Source organism: Sturnira hondurensis, unplaced genomic scaffold (genome assembly GCF_014824575.4).
Source record: "Sturnira hondurensis isolate 20B ecotype Veracruz unplaced genomic scaffold, ASM1482457v3 Scaffold0019978, whole genome shotgun sequence".
In the NCBI taxonomy this organism is placed as follows: domain Eukaryota; kingdom Metazoa; phylum Chordata; class Mammalia; order Chiroptera; family Phyllostomidae; genus Sturnira; species Sturnira hondurensis.
Window position 1 is genome coordinate 210,482 of NW_028092609.1, and position 13,754 is coordinate 224,235.

Sequence of the window (13,754 nt, forward strand, 5' to 3'; positions counted from 1 at the left end):
ACCTGCTTTGAGGCTCAGCTCATCGTGCTCCTGCCCCTCGTAGTCATACAGCGCACGGACCCGCACCTCTGCCCCCGAGGTGGCATCCTCGTCAAAGGGGTTGGAGTCCCCGTTGGCGTCCGTGGAGAACGGGTTGTTGGCCTCGTCGTCAGACCAGTCGGTGGGGTAGCTCTGCGTCTTCTCGAAGCTGCTCACGCTGCAAGACAGGGTGGGCCGGGGCCTGAGCATGGGGCACAGAGGCAGGAGGCCCGGGACTGGGCTGGGGCTCCTTTGCAGGGCGTGGCCTCAGCATCACAGTGCGGTCGGGCTGGCGGTCGGGCTGGCGGTCGGGCTGGCGGTCGGGCTCCCTGCCGGCCCGCACCAGCCCCTGGCAGAGGCAGGGACCCCTGGCCAGCCGGTCTTCCTGCGCTGAGGCCTTGACCACAGTAAATGGCAGACAGAGAGAGAGTGACCACAGATGATTAATGGGTGCCCCCTCCCTGAGAAATCGGAAAGCCCAGGACTGTCCACGGCTGGCAGCCAGGCCACTGCCTGCGGGCCTCGAGCATGGCTTCGAGCACCACGGGGCTGGGACCCTGGACAAGAGACAGACAGAGCGAGCCAGGCGGAGACCAGAGGGAAACGTTTGTTCACCAACTTCTTGGGCCTAATGTCCTCCTTCTCACTGACGGTGCTCCCCGTGTCGTCCTCGTCCTCGAAGGGGTTGTAGCTGGACAGTGACTGCGCTGACCGTGGGGGGTTGCTCGGGACACTAAGGTCACTATGGGGAGAGAGAGAGCTTTCAGGGGACCCCAGCTCGCAGACTCCCGGGTGCTCCAGCTGCAGGACCCCAGGGCCAGGGGCTACAAGCACCAGTCAGGTGGGAGGAACACGTCTGAGCAGGAAGCTGGTGTCGGCCAAACGCTGTCCTCTGGCTGTTAAACACCCTTCAAGCTCCTTCCACATCTGGACCAGTCCGCCCCGAACGGGAGCCCTGGGGCGGAGTGCACGGGGTCCGGGTCTCATCGAGGGGGCTCAGAGCCCTGATGATGAGAAGAGGGAGGCTCCTGGAGCTCTGCGAACCCCACCACACAGCGCACCCCTCCTGACTACTGGAGGGTCCGGCAAGAAATGCCGCACACGGCACCAGAGTGACCCGAATGACCTTACACCAGGCCTGGTGAAGGGCACTGGGCCCAGCCTGCCCTTGCCTATACCTGAGCCAGACGTCTGAGACCGCCAGGCCCCCTCTCGCCTTGGCACCTTTCCCCAGCCAGCTTTCTGGGAGGGGGTCGTCTCGGGCGGCTGAATTTATGCAGCAGCCCGCGCAGCCTGGACTGCCCCCTGGACTTCCCCAGGTGCCACCCTGTCCTCCCTCCCCAGCCCCACCCCAGCCACACAGGTGCTGGCCTGATCCCTGGGACAGGGATCAGTCATTTAACCTGCCCACCTGCTCTCGTCATTTAACCTGCCCACCTGCCCAGATGGCGACAAAGCAGCTGAGAGAGGACAGGCCACATCCGCCCAGGCAGTCCGGGCAGGGGTTCAGAAAGGCCCCGGGACGCTGTGCTGACCCTTTCCCAGGCAGCCACAGTCGCAAGAAGCAGCCCCATGCACTGTACCACCGCTCGGTTTGACGGAGGCTCTGCCCTGGGGCTGTGCGGTAGGCAGGCTCCCAGGGAGGCAGGGCTGGGGACCACAGCCCTGCAGGGGCTGAGCTCCTGCAATGGGTGATGGGAAGTTGGAGGCGGGACAGGCTTTGTCTCGCTCACACTTCCCCAGAAGTTCTGATGGCCTCGGTGCCACCTCTTTTCGCCAAACTCAGCTTCAGCCAACAGTGAGAAACAACCGAGGCTCTGACAGGGGACACTCACTGATGCCCTCCTGCCACCCTCCCACCAGGCACCTGCCCTCCGCAGGAGGGGCGGGCACAGCCCGGTCTGGATGCTCGGACCCACCCGAAGGAAGCCGACAGCGACCTCCCCTGCCTGTGTGCACCCCTGGGGACTCATCATGACCAGCACCCAAGGTCAACTCCTCTCCTGACTTGGGGCCCAAAGCAAGTGTGTGGCAAAGGCTCCCTCTCTGGATCTTCCCACAGCTCTAGGAGAACTCGGGTGCCCAGGGACCCCCCTAAAGTCCCAGCTTGGGGCATCCCTGCCGGTGCAGAGGGCTCGGGGCTGGAGGCCGCCATGCCTACCTGCTGGGCTTGTTCTGCAGAGCCTGGTCACCCGTCTGGTTGATGCCCGTCAGGGTGACACCATCAGTGGTCTTCTTCTTCTCTCTCCGGCTGAGCGTTCGGTTCGTGTCTGCAGACCACTCCTGGACAGCGGCACCAAGGGAGAGAAACCGGGATGTTCGTTTGTCTGAGACCACATCAGTCTGTGACTCGGGGCAGGGGCCCTGGCCTTCGGAGCTGAAGACCCTTCCTGTCTACACGCTCAGCTGTCTCTGGTCCCCAGGGTGTGAGAGAGCTGGCTGCGGGGACCTGAACAGGTCTGCAGTGGGGGAATGAAGCCCCGGTCACTGCATCACCCCAGGGGCGATAAGCTAACCCACCCCTCACGTCTCCAAGGAGGGGCGCCCTCCCCCCGAGATTTCTGCTCCTTTCAACCTAAAGCAGCATGAGGGGTGGGAGCTGCCAACAAAGCCAAGTAGGTATCTCCCCAGAGATACCAGAGATTCACTATTTCCCAGCCCGTGCCCAGGCCTTTATGAACCAGGGTGGGGAGCACCAAGAGGATGGGGGAGAAGGAAGGGCTACCGCACGATCTTCCGGAAAAGCTCAAGTACACACGGTGAATGAGTGCTCCCTCCCGGGGCACCCAGCATCACACAGCTTGAACTGAACGCCTGCTTGGTGGGACTGAGTCATAGCTCTGTTCACATGCGGTGACAGATGTGCCAGATCAGATGCCATCTTAGAGATGTCCACCATTTCTCAGATGAGGAAACTACGACCCAGAGAAAGTCACTTATCCACACAGAGGTGGTGCCAGACCCGGCTGCTTATTGGTTTGTTATCGCTCAGCTGGAATAAGATGACTGAGAACACAACTGAGAGACCTTCTGAACATGAGCCTGTCCTGCCCGGGTGGCTTGCTCGCAAGGGCCGACGTGACCCACCCCGGACGACTTTTCGAGGGAGGACCGCTCTGCCTGTAAACCCGGACAAACAAAGCCAGCAGGCTGACCACTGCTGCCACGGCTCTCCACAGCACACGATTCCAGAACCCAGCCTCGGGCCCCCCGCCACAGATCCACCCGGCTGGACCCACAAGGCAGGGGGCTGGACTTCAGTGAGTTAGCTACGAGACAGTAACTTACCTCATCCTTGTGGCATGGAAAGAAGAAACAGTTTCATTAGAGGAAAGTAAGCATGATCTGCTAAGACTGGTGGGTGCCGCACGTGGGCGCTACGGTCCGCAGGGAGGGGCCGCCAGGGCTCTCCCCAGGACTGCACCCAGGGAGACAGCCTGCACCCAGTCGTGTCCTTGTCAGACCTGTGTTGCCTGGGCGTTGACTGCCGACAGCCTAAGGGACTGGGGTCGAGAGGGCGCTCGGCTGCAGGGACCCACACTGTCACCTGCGGAAGCTTTCCTGAGAAGCTCCAGAGAACACCCCACGTGTGAGGAATGACGAAACTGCTGGCTCGGACGGGCCAAGCTGCTGTGGGGCCGGCTGTGGCCAAAACCCGGCACGGCCCACGTCATGGACCTCCAGCCACCCACGGGGAGAGCTACTGTTGTCCTTGCATTTTACACAGGGGAAAGCTGAGTCACAGAAAGGGCAAGTAACTTGCTCAGTGTCCCACAGCTGCTAAGTGGTGCGGTGGGCCCCGCCTGCAGCCTGGGCTCGGGCTGCACTGAATCAGGGGAAGCTAGTCGGCTCCAGTGCAAGGCGGGGAGTCGTTCCCAGCATCCTCCTGGGAGAGGCCCCGCTTCACCACGAGGCGGGGAGAATCCTGCCCTCAGCAAACAGGCGCAGGACTGGAGCCATCGCCTTGTCTGCTCCCTCAGGGTGGGGGCAGGCGGGGGCGGTGCCTGGTGATCCAGCGTTGCAGCTGGGAGAGCCCAAGGTCCCCAGGCACTCTGCATGTACGGACATTGGACGGCTCGGGCCCATGGGAATGGGAAAGGAGGAAAGTTAACCCTGAACCCAAACTGGTTGAGCTCACTGTCTGAAATACGGAGAAGTGTGACCGGGGAGAAGAGCGGCACAGCGAGACCACACTCCCCTCCTGATCTGGACCAGAGGCTGCGGGGCGGGTGCCGTGGTCTGCCAGGCCTGGTGTGTGCTGTGGCTGCCCCCTTCCCGGCCCAGCCCCAGGGTGGGGTAGGGAACCGGTGGTGGAGGGGTGCCCGGCATACTCTGCAGCTCCTGGGCCTCCCCATGAAGGAGTGCCGATGGCTAACCAGTGAGCGTCCCAATTCTCAGTGAGAAGGAACGGCGCTGCACCTCCCCTAGAGGTTCAGAAAGCCCTGCAGTAGTGCCCGCCGTGTGGGAGACAGAGCATCAGCTCGCTATGGCCAGTGCAGAATTGGAACGAGAAGGACAGTGCGGGGTTCGACCCTGTGGGCCAGGCCTCTTCCAGGCTGAGGGGGATGCGTGCAGCCTGCTCTTACCTCAAACTGCGGCCAGTTCATGGACATGCCTGGCCCGTGGTTGGCTTTGAACCACCTCAGGTCCTCCACCGCGTCGGCCGCTTTGAGGCTCTGCTCCAGGTCGCAGTAAATGTTTCTGTAGCTAAACCAGAGAGAAGCACGATGCTTTTGAAAGGCAGGAATGCCACCGTCCATCCTAGCACCGTGCCTGGCACAGAAGCAGGCACCAGCTCTGCGGCCACACAGCAGCCGATGTCACAATGCAGGTCAGGACACACCACCCTGGCTCAGCTGTGTCATCGTCTGTCCTCAGCGTGCACAGATGCAAGCCACCACCACGGTGGGGAGCCCACTGCATGGGCCTCTAGCAATCAGCTGGCAACAACGTGGCTCTGCTCTGTATCAGAATGCAAAAAGCACTGATACCTGGGCCACACAGGCCACCAGTGTGGGTGGCCCCGCTTCATCAGGTCCAGAACCCAGCGTCAGGAAAGTCCCTCCCCAAGGGACTAAACCATCCCTTCAAGAAGCTGGGCGGTTTATGCTCGGCCACGCAAAAGCAGTGCGCGGAGACACCACCTGGTGGGGGGACGCCTTCTGCTCCACGGCTCACAGCAGCTGACCTTTCCAGGAAGCCGGCTGTGCTGGGCAGGAGTAGCACCACGGGCCCTGGCACCGTCGCTGTAATCTACGTGGCTGGCAACTCACCACCCCATCTGGGCCTCACCTTCCACCTCCTTCGAGTGGGCCTAATGCCACCTGCTACAGGCTGACTTGTGTCCTCCAAAACACAGGTTGAAGTCCTAACCCCCAGCAGCTCAAAATGTCCCCTCATAGGGTCCTTACAGAGGTATCTAGTCAAAATGGCCACCAGAGTGGGCCCGAACCCACGGACATTTTCTATAAAAGGGGGAAATCTGGATGGACACTGAGAGGGAAGATGATGTGAAGCTGCAGCGATGCCTCGCCAGCCGGGAAGGCCAAGGACCGACAGCAAACTCCGGAGGCTGGAAGGGGCAGGCAGACCCTGCCCCAGAGCTGTGCGGCTTCCAGCCTCCGGGATGGGGCACATTCCCGCTGATGGAAGCCACACGGTCTGCGGTGTATTGTGACACTACTACACAGTTTCCTGGCCAGCGGCTTGGAGGACGGAGCGCGGCCAGGCATGCGACCAGGAGTTACTCTGCTCACAGAAGAGAGGACACAGCCCTGCCCCACCGAGCCAGCTGCATGGCCTCGGGCAAGTCGCTTAACCTGGCCCAGCCTCAGCCCTCTCATCGGAGAGACGGAGAGACAGGGCGCCGCCTCCCCCTGCACAGGCCGGAGGGTGTAGAGAGTGAGGAAACGGCGGGCGCGGCTGTGCGGGGACAGCTGCTTTTGTTTTCTACACGAACAACACGGAGGAATGTAGCCTCCTGCTCACGAGCCTCGACTACTGAGTCGACGGTAAGTGTTCTGCCCTGTGGGCGCCAGGGGTCCGAGTCCAGAGTCAGCCTGGACCTCTGCCCTGCACAGAGGCATCACGGGACCACAGACAGGAAAGCGCAGAGGAAATACCCCAGCTCCACAACAAGGTGCAGGGCAAAGCCCAGAACCGCGGAGGAGCCAAGGGCCCAGCCAGCAGCCGCTGCTCTGGAGGGGAGGGACTCACCAGCCCTGAAGTGCTGACTCCCACTCACCGGCTGGTCCGAGCGGCAGCCTCCCCTCCTGCCCAGGCCCAGAGAGCTGGCCGAGCACGGCCCCTCGTCTCGTGGCTTCAGCCGGGCCCAGCAAAGGCCGTCCCCAGAGGGCAGAGCTCAGCAGCCGTGAGAGGACCAGACGAGCACCGCTGCCCTGAGTCCGGGGGCGGCGACGGAGCTCTGCTCGGGGGCAGCGGGGCACTGACTCCACTGGGACGTGCTTTGTGGCTGAGAGGACACTTACTTGGCCACATTTGACAGGTCGAGGTGCTTTTGAACCTCCAGCAGAACCTCCCGGAAGAAGCGCAGACGCTTCTCCTCGAACTGCTGGCACTGCTCGAACACCTGCTCCATGTTCTCCATGTACTGCGGCGTGGCCTGGTCCAGCTCCTTCAGGGCCTTCTCGTATTTCTCTTTGGTCTACGAGGAGGGGGGGCACCGCCGGGGAGGGCCGGCGGCCGAGTCAGCGGGGCGCCACGGGCGCCGCTTTCATAAGCACAGTGAGGAGCTGTGTCCAGTATCTAGGGGGCACCCCAATCTATTTTCTTTGCACCCCTCGAGTCCCTTGACACACACCCCACCCTCAGAGCCAAGGTGGTAGCCTGGAGCCCAGGCCAGCCCCTGCCCCTGCATCCAGGGAGTCCTCCACAAACACCCCGTTTGACCTTCACCCTGGAGGCCACATCACCTGTTCACCGTCTCTTTCTCACCAAAAGCCCCAGTCCCGCCACCCCGCGCTCCAGCAGCCTCTGCCCACATCTCTTTGGGGCTTGCTGCGGCTGCCAGAAAAACCCTCTCACTCCCAGCCCCTGCAGCCCCCGTGCACCAGCCTCCGCCCGTCCACAGAGACCCCCTGCCACGCCCGAGCAGTCCCTCTAAACGGCTGGTCCTCCAAACCTCTGCCCCTCCCTTCCCCAGCGATTCCCTGCCCGCAGCAGCTCAAGCTCTTTGCTTTGCCTGACTTTCAAGGCCATGGGCACTTTGGCTCTCAAGACCCTCTGTGCAGGCTCAGACGCCAGCTCCCCCATCCTGCCTGGGGGACATCCATGCCCTGGGCCAGAGCCCCTTTCCGCTGCGAGGCTGCAGCAACCCCCACCACACAGGCACCTCGTCCCCAGACGTAGGGGTCATCGTTCCCCTGATGGCCCAGGGTTCCGCCCCGATCCTCAGGCGGGCTCCGTGGGCCCTGTTGAGACCTTCCTGGGGGCAGCAGCGGGTTTTAGTGCCATATCCCTCCACCCACCTGTGCCACCAAGCAGCGAGCGATAGAGCTCCCTGTGTGCCAGACACCTGAGCAAGAGAGGCAGGCGCGCTCATCACGTACAGAGAGTGCATGACTTACCTTCAGAACGTCTTGCTTGCATTTTTCTACTTTGTCTTGCAATTTCTTAAGCTGTTCAGGGTTGAGGGATGGGTCCACTTTGCTATTGTTTTCTCGTGATATCGCCAACTTCTCCTCTTTGCACGCTGTGTGGTAGGCTTTCTTTGCTGCTTCTACCTATAGAGAGAGGGGTTCCTGAGCACCAGATTTCCTTTCGTGATTCGGAAAGGTCAGAATCCTCGCCCGCAGAAGCGCCTGTGCGGTCCAGAGGCGAGAAAAGAGCTGGAGTAAAGCTGCGAGCGGCAGAATCACCAGTGGCTTTAACAGAGGGCACTGTCCTAGGCAACAAGGAGGGGCACGGCACCAGGGAGGGGCACGGCACCAGACAGAGGACCTGGGCGTGTACTTTGCTCCAGTATAGCTGGGGAGGCAACTCCAAGAAATTATTCAAGCTGAGGGTGTATTAGAAGGTGACAAGTGCAGAGGAGGAAAACAAAGCAAGGGAGAGACAGGAACCCTGTGGTGGGGCCGGGCCAGTGGGGCTGCGTGGAGTCAGCCACCCAGGTGACCTGGAACAAGAAGGTAAAGAGGGGGTGGCCCTCTGAGGGAAGGGCATGCCAGGCAGCGGGAACAGCAGACGCAAAGAGCGTCACAGGAAAAACCTAACACAAGAGAGGGGGCAACACTGGGAGGCAGGGCCACAGGCCCCACTGGCCACGATTTTTGGTGGCTGTCACACACGCCCGTGCGTGGGCACATACACACTGATGTGCACGTCCCTTACTTGAGCCGGTCACAGAGTTCACTCCGGAGAGATGAGTTTGTAGCCGTGGCCTCACGGGGGGGCAACATCGTTATACGTGAAGCCAGGGACAAAAAGGAAGAGAAAGGAGATGCGGCAAAGGCCGAGACAGAGGACGGGAAGGAGGAAAGGCCGCCGTTGTGACCAGAAGACGCAGGTGTGCGGGAGGGGCCTGAAGGTGGGGTGCGGGGGCGCAGCTCCGGAGGGACGTGCATCCAAAAGCCCCCAGCAAGCCAAGGCTGGGCAGGACGCGGCCACTTTGGTTGCTTCTTTCAGACAAACGAATCTCAGTGTCGTTTGCAAACGTGAGAGAAAAACCCACACGAGAGAGAACAATTTTAAATGAATCCTTTCTCCTAGCCCGAAGGGGCTCTCAGAAGTCTGTGGCGGACAACTCTGGGGTTGGGGGAAGTACTGTTAGCAGATCAGAGTTTGGGGTTGGGGCTCTATTACCAGCATGGGGTCCTAATACTCAGTTTCCCGTCTGTAACATGGGGTGATAAGGGTTAAATTTATGACTGGACCTTGGTAATTAGCCACCAGGGCCTTCTGTTTCTGAAGCTGCAAACGCAGGAACTCCCGGGGGGGTTGGGGGGGGCACTGCCACAGGGGAGGACTAGGGCCACGTGGTCACCAACTCGGACCACGGGCCCACGGGCAGCCGGGAAGCCGCTGGCAGGAGGGCGCACCTCTTTCAGCTTCTTGGCCCAGGGCTTCTGCGCCTTCCGAAAGCCGTCCTCCGCCTCCTTGGTCTCCTTAAAGCCCCCCATCATCTGCTTGTGGAAGGCCTCCTTCTGCCAGTTCTTGATCTTCTCGAAGTCCTCGCTCATCAGCGCGGCCTTCACCTGCAGGTGCAGCTCGCTCACTCCCTCCGCCTCGGCCGCAACGGCCACCCAGGCCTTCTCCAGCGTCCCGTACTGGGGCCCTGCACGGACACAACCGGGGATCACGGACGCGGCGGGGCGGGCGGGCCCTGTCAGCCTCTCCTGCTGCCGGGGGTTTGGGGCCTGCGGCCTGGCTGTCTGGCTGGGAGGCTTCCTCTTGGTTGTTTCCGACACTTTTCCCAGGGGCTGTTCCCTTTTTAGTGCCTAGGCTGGGGAAAGTCAGAAGGAACTGAAGCTGAATCAGCGTGGCCATTCTTTTCTAAGGGAATTGGGGAATTACCCAAAGTTCCTTTTTTAAAGTTGCTGGGTTCTTAAAAAACTCAGATTTCTGAAGTTTCCATTGGAGTAAGGCTGGCTCTATAAGGAGAGGCCTTCTGAAGTGAGCTGACCTGCCTCCCGGGCCGCTGCCCCTGGGGGCTCCGTAGCAGACCCCTTTCCCGGACCACAGGCTCTCCTGGCGGACCAGGGCATGGGCGCTGCTGTCCACCCCCAAGAAGAGCCCAGCCAGGAGCAGGGACTCGAGAGCTGCCTGTGGCATGGAGGGCTGTCTCCTCAGCACAAGAGAAGCCCTGTCTTGGGGGAGGAAAGAGAGGTGGAGGCAGGAAGTGGCTCCGGCCTGGATGGAACTCTCTAGATTGTGGGATGGAGTGCCTGCCTCACCTCACTCACTGTTCTCAGGAAGGAAACCCATACTCCAGCCTCATTTCGAGGGTGTGGGTGGCATGAGGTGAGGGAGGGAGAAAGAGGTGGAAGCTGGGGGTGACAGTGGAGTCCCTGGGTCCTGTCTTCCAGGTGCTCACTGGGGACAATGACTGTCTGAGCCGGGCAACAACACGGACAGGCCCGGGGGGAAGGCAGGGGTAGGTGGCTGTGGAAGGTGAGCCCCTCCGGACCTCTAACCCTGCAGCGCTGGGCAGGACCCACGAGGCGGGGGTCAAGTGCTTTGTGAACCTTGAGCTTGGAAGGGACAGAGGGGCTGTGCTGATGGCTGGGTCCCGAAGGCAGAACCCAGTGACATGGGGCCACCCCACGCACAGCTGCCCTACTGCTGGCACCTGCTCTGCCCCCGTCTCCACGAGAAGCCCCCAGACGGGCTCGGGGAGGAAGGCAGCTGGTCTCGGCCTTCCTGAAGCAGCCTGCAGCCCTGCCCTCCAGACCCCCACCCTCCAGGCCCCCTCGCCCCTTGGCCTTGCCTCCCCTGGTTGGTGCCTCCAAGAACCTGAGGATCTCCTACTAACCCGCTCCGCCCCAGGCAATCTAAGCTCCCCCTCGACTGCTGGGAAGCGTGTCCTGAGCACAATCCACAGCCACAGCATCATTCTGTTGCTAAGCTCTGGAGTCCCCTGTTTGGCCAGGGAGGGAGACGGGAGACGGGAAAAACTTGTTTTGCATTAAACTTCCAAATCTGAAGCCCTGTCGGGGGTCACCATCCACCCGATCCGAGTGCTCCAGGACCAGACCCCACAGATCGGCAGCTCTGGGGTCAGAGCTGTGGGGCCGGGTGGCCAGGCCTCTGGGCTGATGGGCGCGCACTCCAGCTTGGGCCCTAGGGGAGCTGTGTGAGTTCAGCTGGCCAGCGTGGCACATCCTGTGGATGGCGGGGGCTGCCATGGGAGACTCAGGTGCCCACCCCGGAGAGGCCCTGTAGTAAGGAAAGGGGAGGGAGTCTTACACAGCCTACGCGGCTGGGTGACAACGGCACCCTGCTGCTCCCCCAGATGAATCACAGCCCAGCACCGAGCTCGCTCCTGCCCACTTCCTTATGAGAGCGGAAGCTGGCACAGGGAGATCGCCGATTCGCTCAGACCTGCCCTGGGCAGGGGCCCTACCCTTCTCCACGAGCTGCCGCCAGCGCCGGGCCCACTCGGTGAGCTGCTGCGCGTAGGCCTTCTCGATGCGTGCCCGCTCGTGCAGGCAGTTCATGAGGTCGCTGCACAGGCGGTGGCCGTCGTCAATCCGCTTCACGGTCCGCTTGTAGTTCCCGACCTGGAAGACAGAAGTCAGCCGGGAGGCTTGGGGGTTGGGGCTCGGGCGGCAGCCCACCTGCCTGCCCTCCCTGCCACACAGACGGCCTCTGGGCCAAGCAGGCTCCCGGAGGGAGGCTCACCCCCTCCCCCCTTTGAAAGGCCTCCTGCATCAGCAGATGACAAGCTCCTGTTTCGTTTCACCAGCAGGAACATACAAAACAGCAATCTGAACTTGGCTGGTGTGGCTCAGTGGATTGAGCACCAGCCTGCAAACCAAAGGGTCACTGGTTCAATTCCCAGTCAGGGCACATGCCTGGGTTGTGGGCCAGGTCCCCAGGTGGGGAATGTACGAGAGGCAGCCACACTCTAATATGTCTCTCCTTCACTTTCTCATTCCCTTCCTCTCTAAGATAAATAAATAAAACCTTGAAAAAAAACCCAAGCAATTCGAGGCTCCTCAGTGTCTGTGCAGCTGGAGTGCATGCTCTGACCTGTGGTCAGGGAGGGCGGTGATACAGGGAATCGAGGGACTGCGGGTGCCCTGAGGGGCCTCTCACGCAGACTGAGGGGCCAGGGACAGCTTCCTAGAGGGGGGTCTAACTGGAGAGATGTAAAATAATAATAACCTTTTAAGAACTCATATTAAAATGATCTTCCATTACAGACTCTTGGCGAAAGGCCTTTGGTCATCACAGGCATAAAGAGCTTTCCGGCATGCCACCCAATTACAGTGATCAATACTGTTTTCCACCTGCTGAGCACCTACTGCGTGCCAGACACCACACTAGGCACCTGCCCCTCCCAACGCTGCCACCGCCCTGAGACAAGGAGACCGTGGCTCAGAGACGTCGCCCAGTTTGCCAAGACCCCGCGGCTGCAGTCCTTCTCTGCGTGGGCGAGGACTAGGGTGGGTGTCGACTACTTTTCCTCGCATGTAAGAGGAGCAACCAGCTCCTCATCTAAATTGTGAATGATAAAAGGACAATTAAGAAAACACTATTGGCTCATTTGCAGCAATAACCAAGTGTTCAACATTTCATCCTCTGAGCCACTGACTTGAAAGGACACCACAAAGTTCATTGGCTCCCAGAGGAAATGAGACAGAAACGTGAGCTATTGTATTCCCAACACTTTTCTCCCTGTCCTCAAAATCCCTAGTCCACTTTTCATCAGTCTCACTCTCTCTAGAAGGCTCTTGGCCTGGCTGACCACACCCACGTCTCCTCCCTGCTGAGAGTGAGCCTGGACCATCCGCAAAGCTGGGCCCCTCTCTGCCGAGCTGCGACGGGCCCGGCCCGGTGGCACTGCCGGTCCCACTTAGATTTACCAACAGCCAGGCTACCAGAGCTTCTCCTACCCTGAGTCCAGAGAACAGGGCGAGGAGGAAGGCCTGGGGCAGTGGGGGGAAGGGCCTGCCGAGGCCCAGAACACAGGGCCCTGCGTGGAGATGGGCAAGGTGGGGGACGGCCAAGGTGACTCGCTGCCAGGGGCACGGCGAGGAGCTCCCCCAGGGGGAGGGGGAGGAGCCTGAGCAGCTGTCCAGAGTCCAGCTCTGACGGGCAGCGGGCCTGCCGAGTGAAGTGCCTGAGCACTGCTCCCTCCGCAGCCCCGGGCCGCCCGGCCGGCCTGGCTGTGTGTCCTCGGCCAAGGAAGCAGGCCAGCGGCCCTCCGACACACGGAGGCTAGACCGGGGCTCTCAGCTCTGCCCTACAGCAGCCCCTTGTTAGGAAGGAAGGAGAGAGCAAGCATTTCACCACCAGCTGGAAGTGACATCACTCACTCACTTCCCATTTAAAACGGGATCTTACTGTTGTTTCAAAATTTACAGCAGGGTGAAGAAAAAAATCCCACGAAACACCTGTCGGCATCGTTGAGCAGGTGGCAAGGAGGGCCCAGGTCGTGCGGTTCCACGCGCCCCTGACGGTGCCCTCGGCCGCTGGGCAGAACTGTTTCCAGCTCACTGCCACTGACGACGTTCAAACTGGCCAGTCACCGGTGGCAAAGCGGGCTGCCTCCCCGACTCTCAAAACCCTTGTAGGGGGTTTACGGAAAAGCAAAGGGCGCTTCTCAGTCAGGCCCATGTTGGTACAGCCTGTCAGTTGGCACCAGCAGAGGTGCAAAAGCAGGTTTCAGCTGTGCGTGCACACAGCACCATTCATCCTTGTATTGTTACGAGTAACTGATACTAAGTGCTATTATATTGCACACGAAGAATGGTGAACCTAGTTTTGCCCCACCCTGTGTTTAAATAATGACTCTTGAAATCAGACAAGCAGCCAGGAATACCAGGAAGATGCTTCCAGGAGCGCGTGCCTTACGTCTAAGAGCCGGCGCCGTGGCCACTGCTGGGGTCAGAGGCGGGCGGGCGGAGGGCGTGCTGAGGAGGCCAGCCAGCAGCCCCATGCTCCAGCTACTCCAGCCCCACCGGCCTCGCTCAGCACAAAGGCCCACGCGGGCTCGTGACAGACCAGCACTTCACCCCACAGAACACCCAGGCGTCACTGTTTCCGTCTCCATA

General features: G+C 60.9%; 1 protein-coding gene across 5 annotated transcripts in view; it reads right to left on the reverse strand.

Moving 5' to 3' along the window:
* PACSIN2 (protein kinase C and casein kinase substrate in neurons 2) overlaps positions 1-13,754 on the reverse strand; it is a 115,517-nt gene that overhangs the window by 4,237 nt on the left and 97,526 nt on the right. For 2 of the 5 annotated variants that reach the window (XM_037028515.1, XM_037028514.1), the window contains 9 exons: positions 11,099-11,255; positions 9,075-9,310; positions 7,605-7,760; positions 6,507-6,682; positions 4,605-4,725; positions 3,307-3,312; positions 2,180-2,301; positions 638-760; positions 3-196 (listed from right to left, as the gene is read on the reverse strand). In XM_037028515.1, coding sequence (XP_036884410.1) covers positions 3-196; positions 638-760; positions 2,180-2,301; positions 3,307-3,312; positions 4,605-4,725; positions 6,507-6,682; positions 7,605-7,760; positions 9,075-9,310; positions 11,099-11,255 — 1,291 coding nt within the window. The remainder of the gene's footprint in view (positions 1-2; positions 197-637; positions 761-2,179; positions 2,302-3,306; positions 3,313-4,604; positions 4,726-6,506; positions 6,683-7,604; positions 7,761-9,074; positions 9,311-11,098; positions 11,256-13,754) is intronic. The other 3 variants (XM_037028516.1, XM_037028517.1, XM_037028518.1) reach the window with 3 other exon arrangements.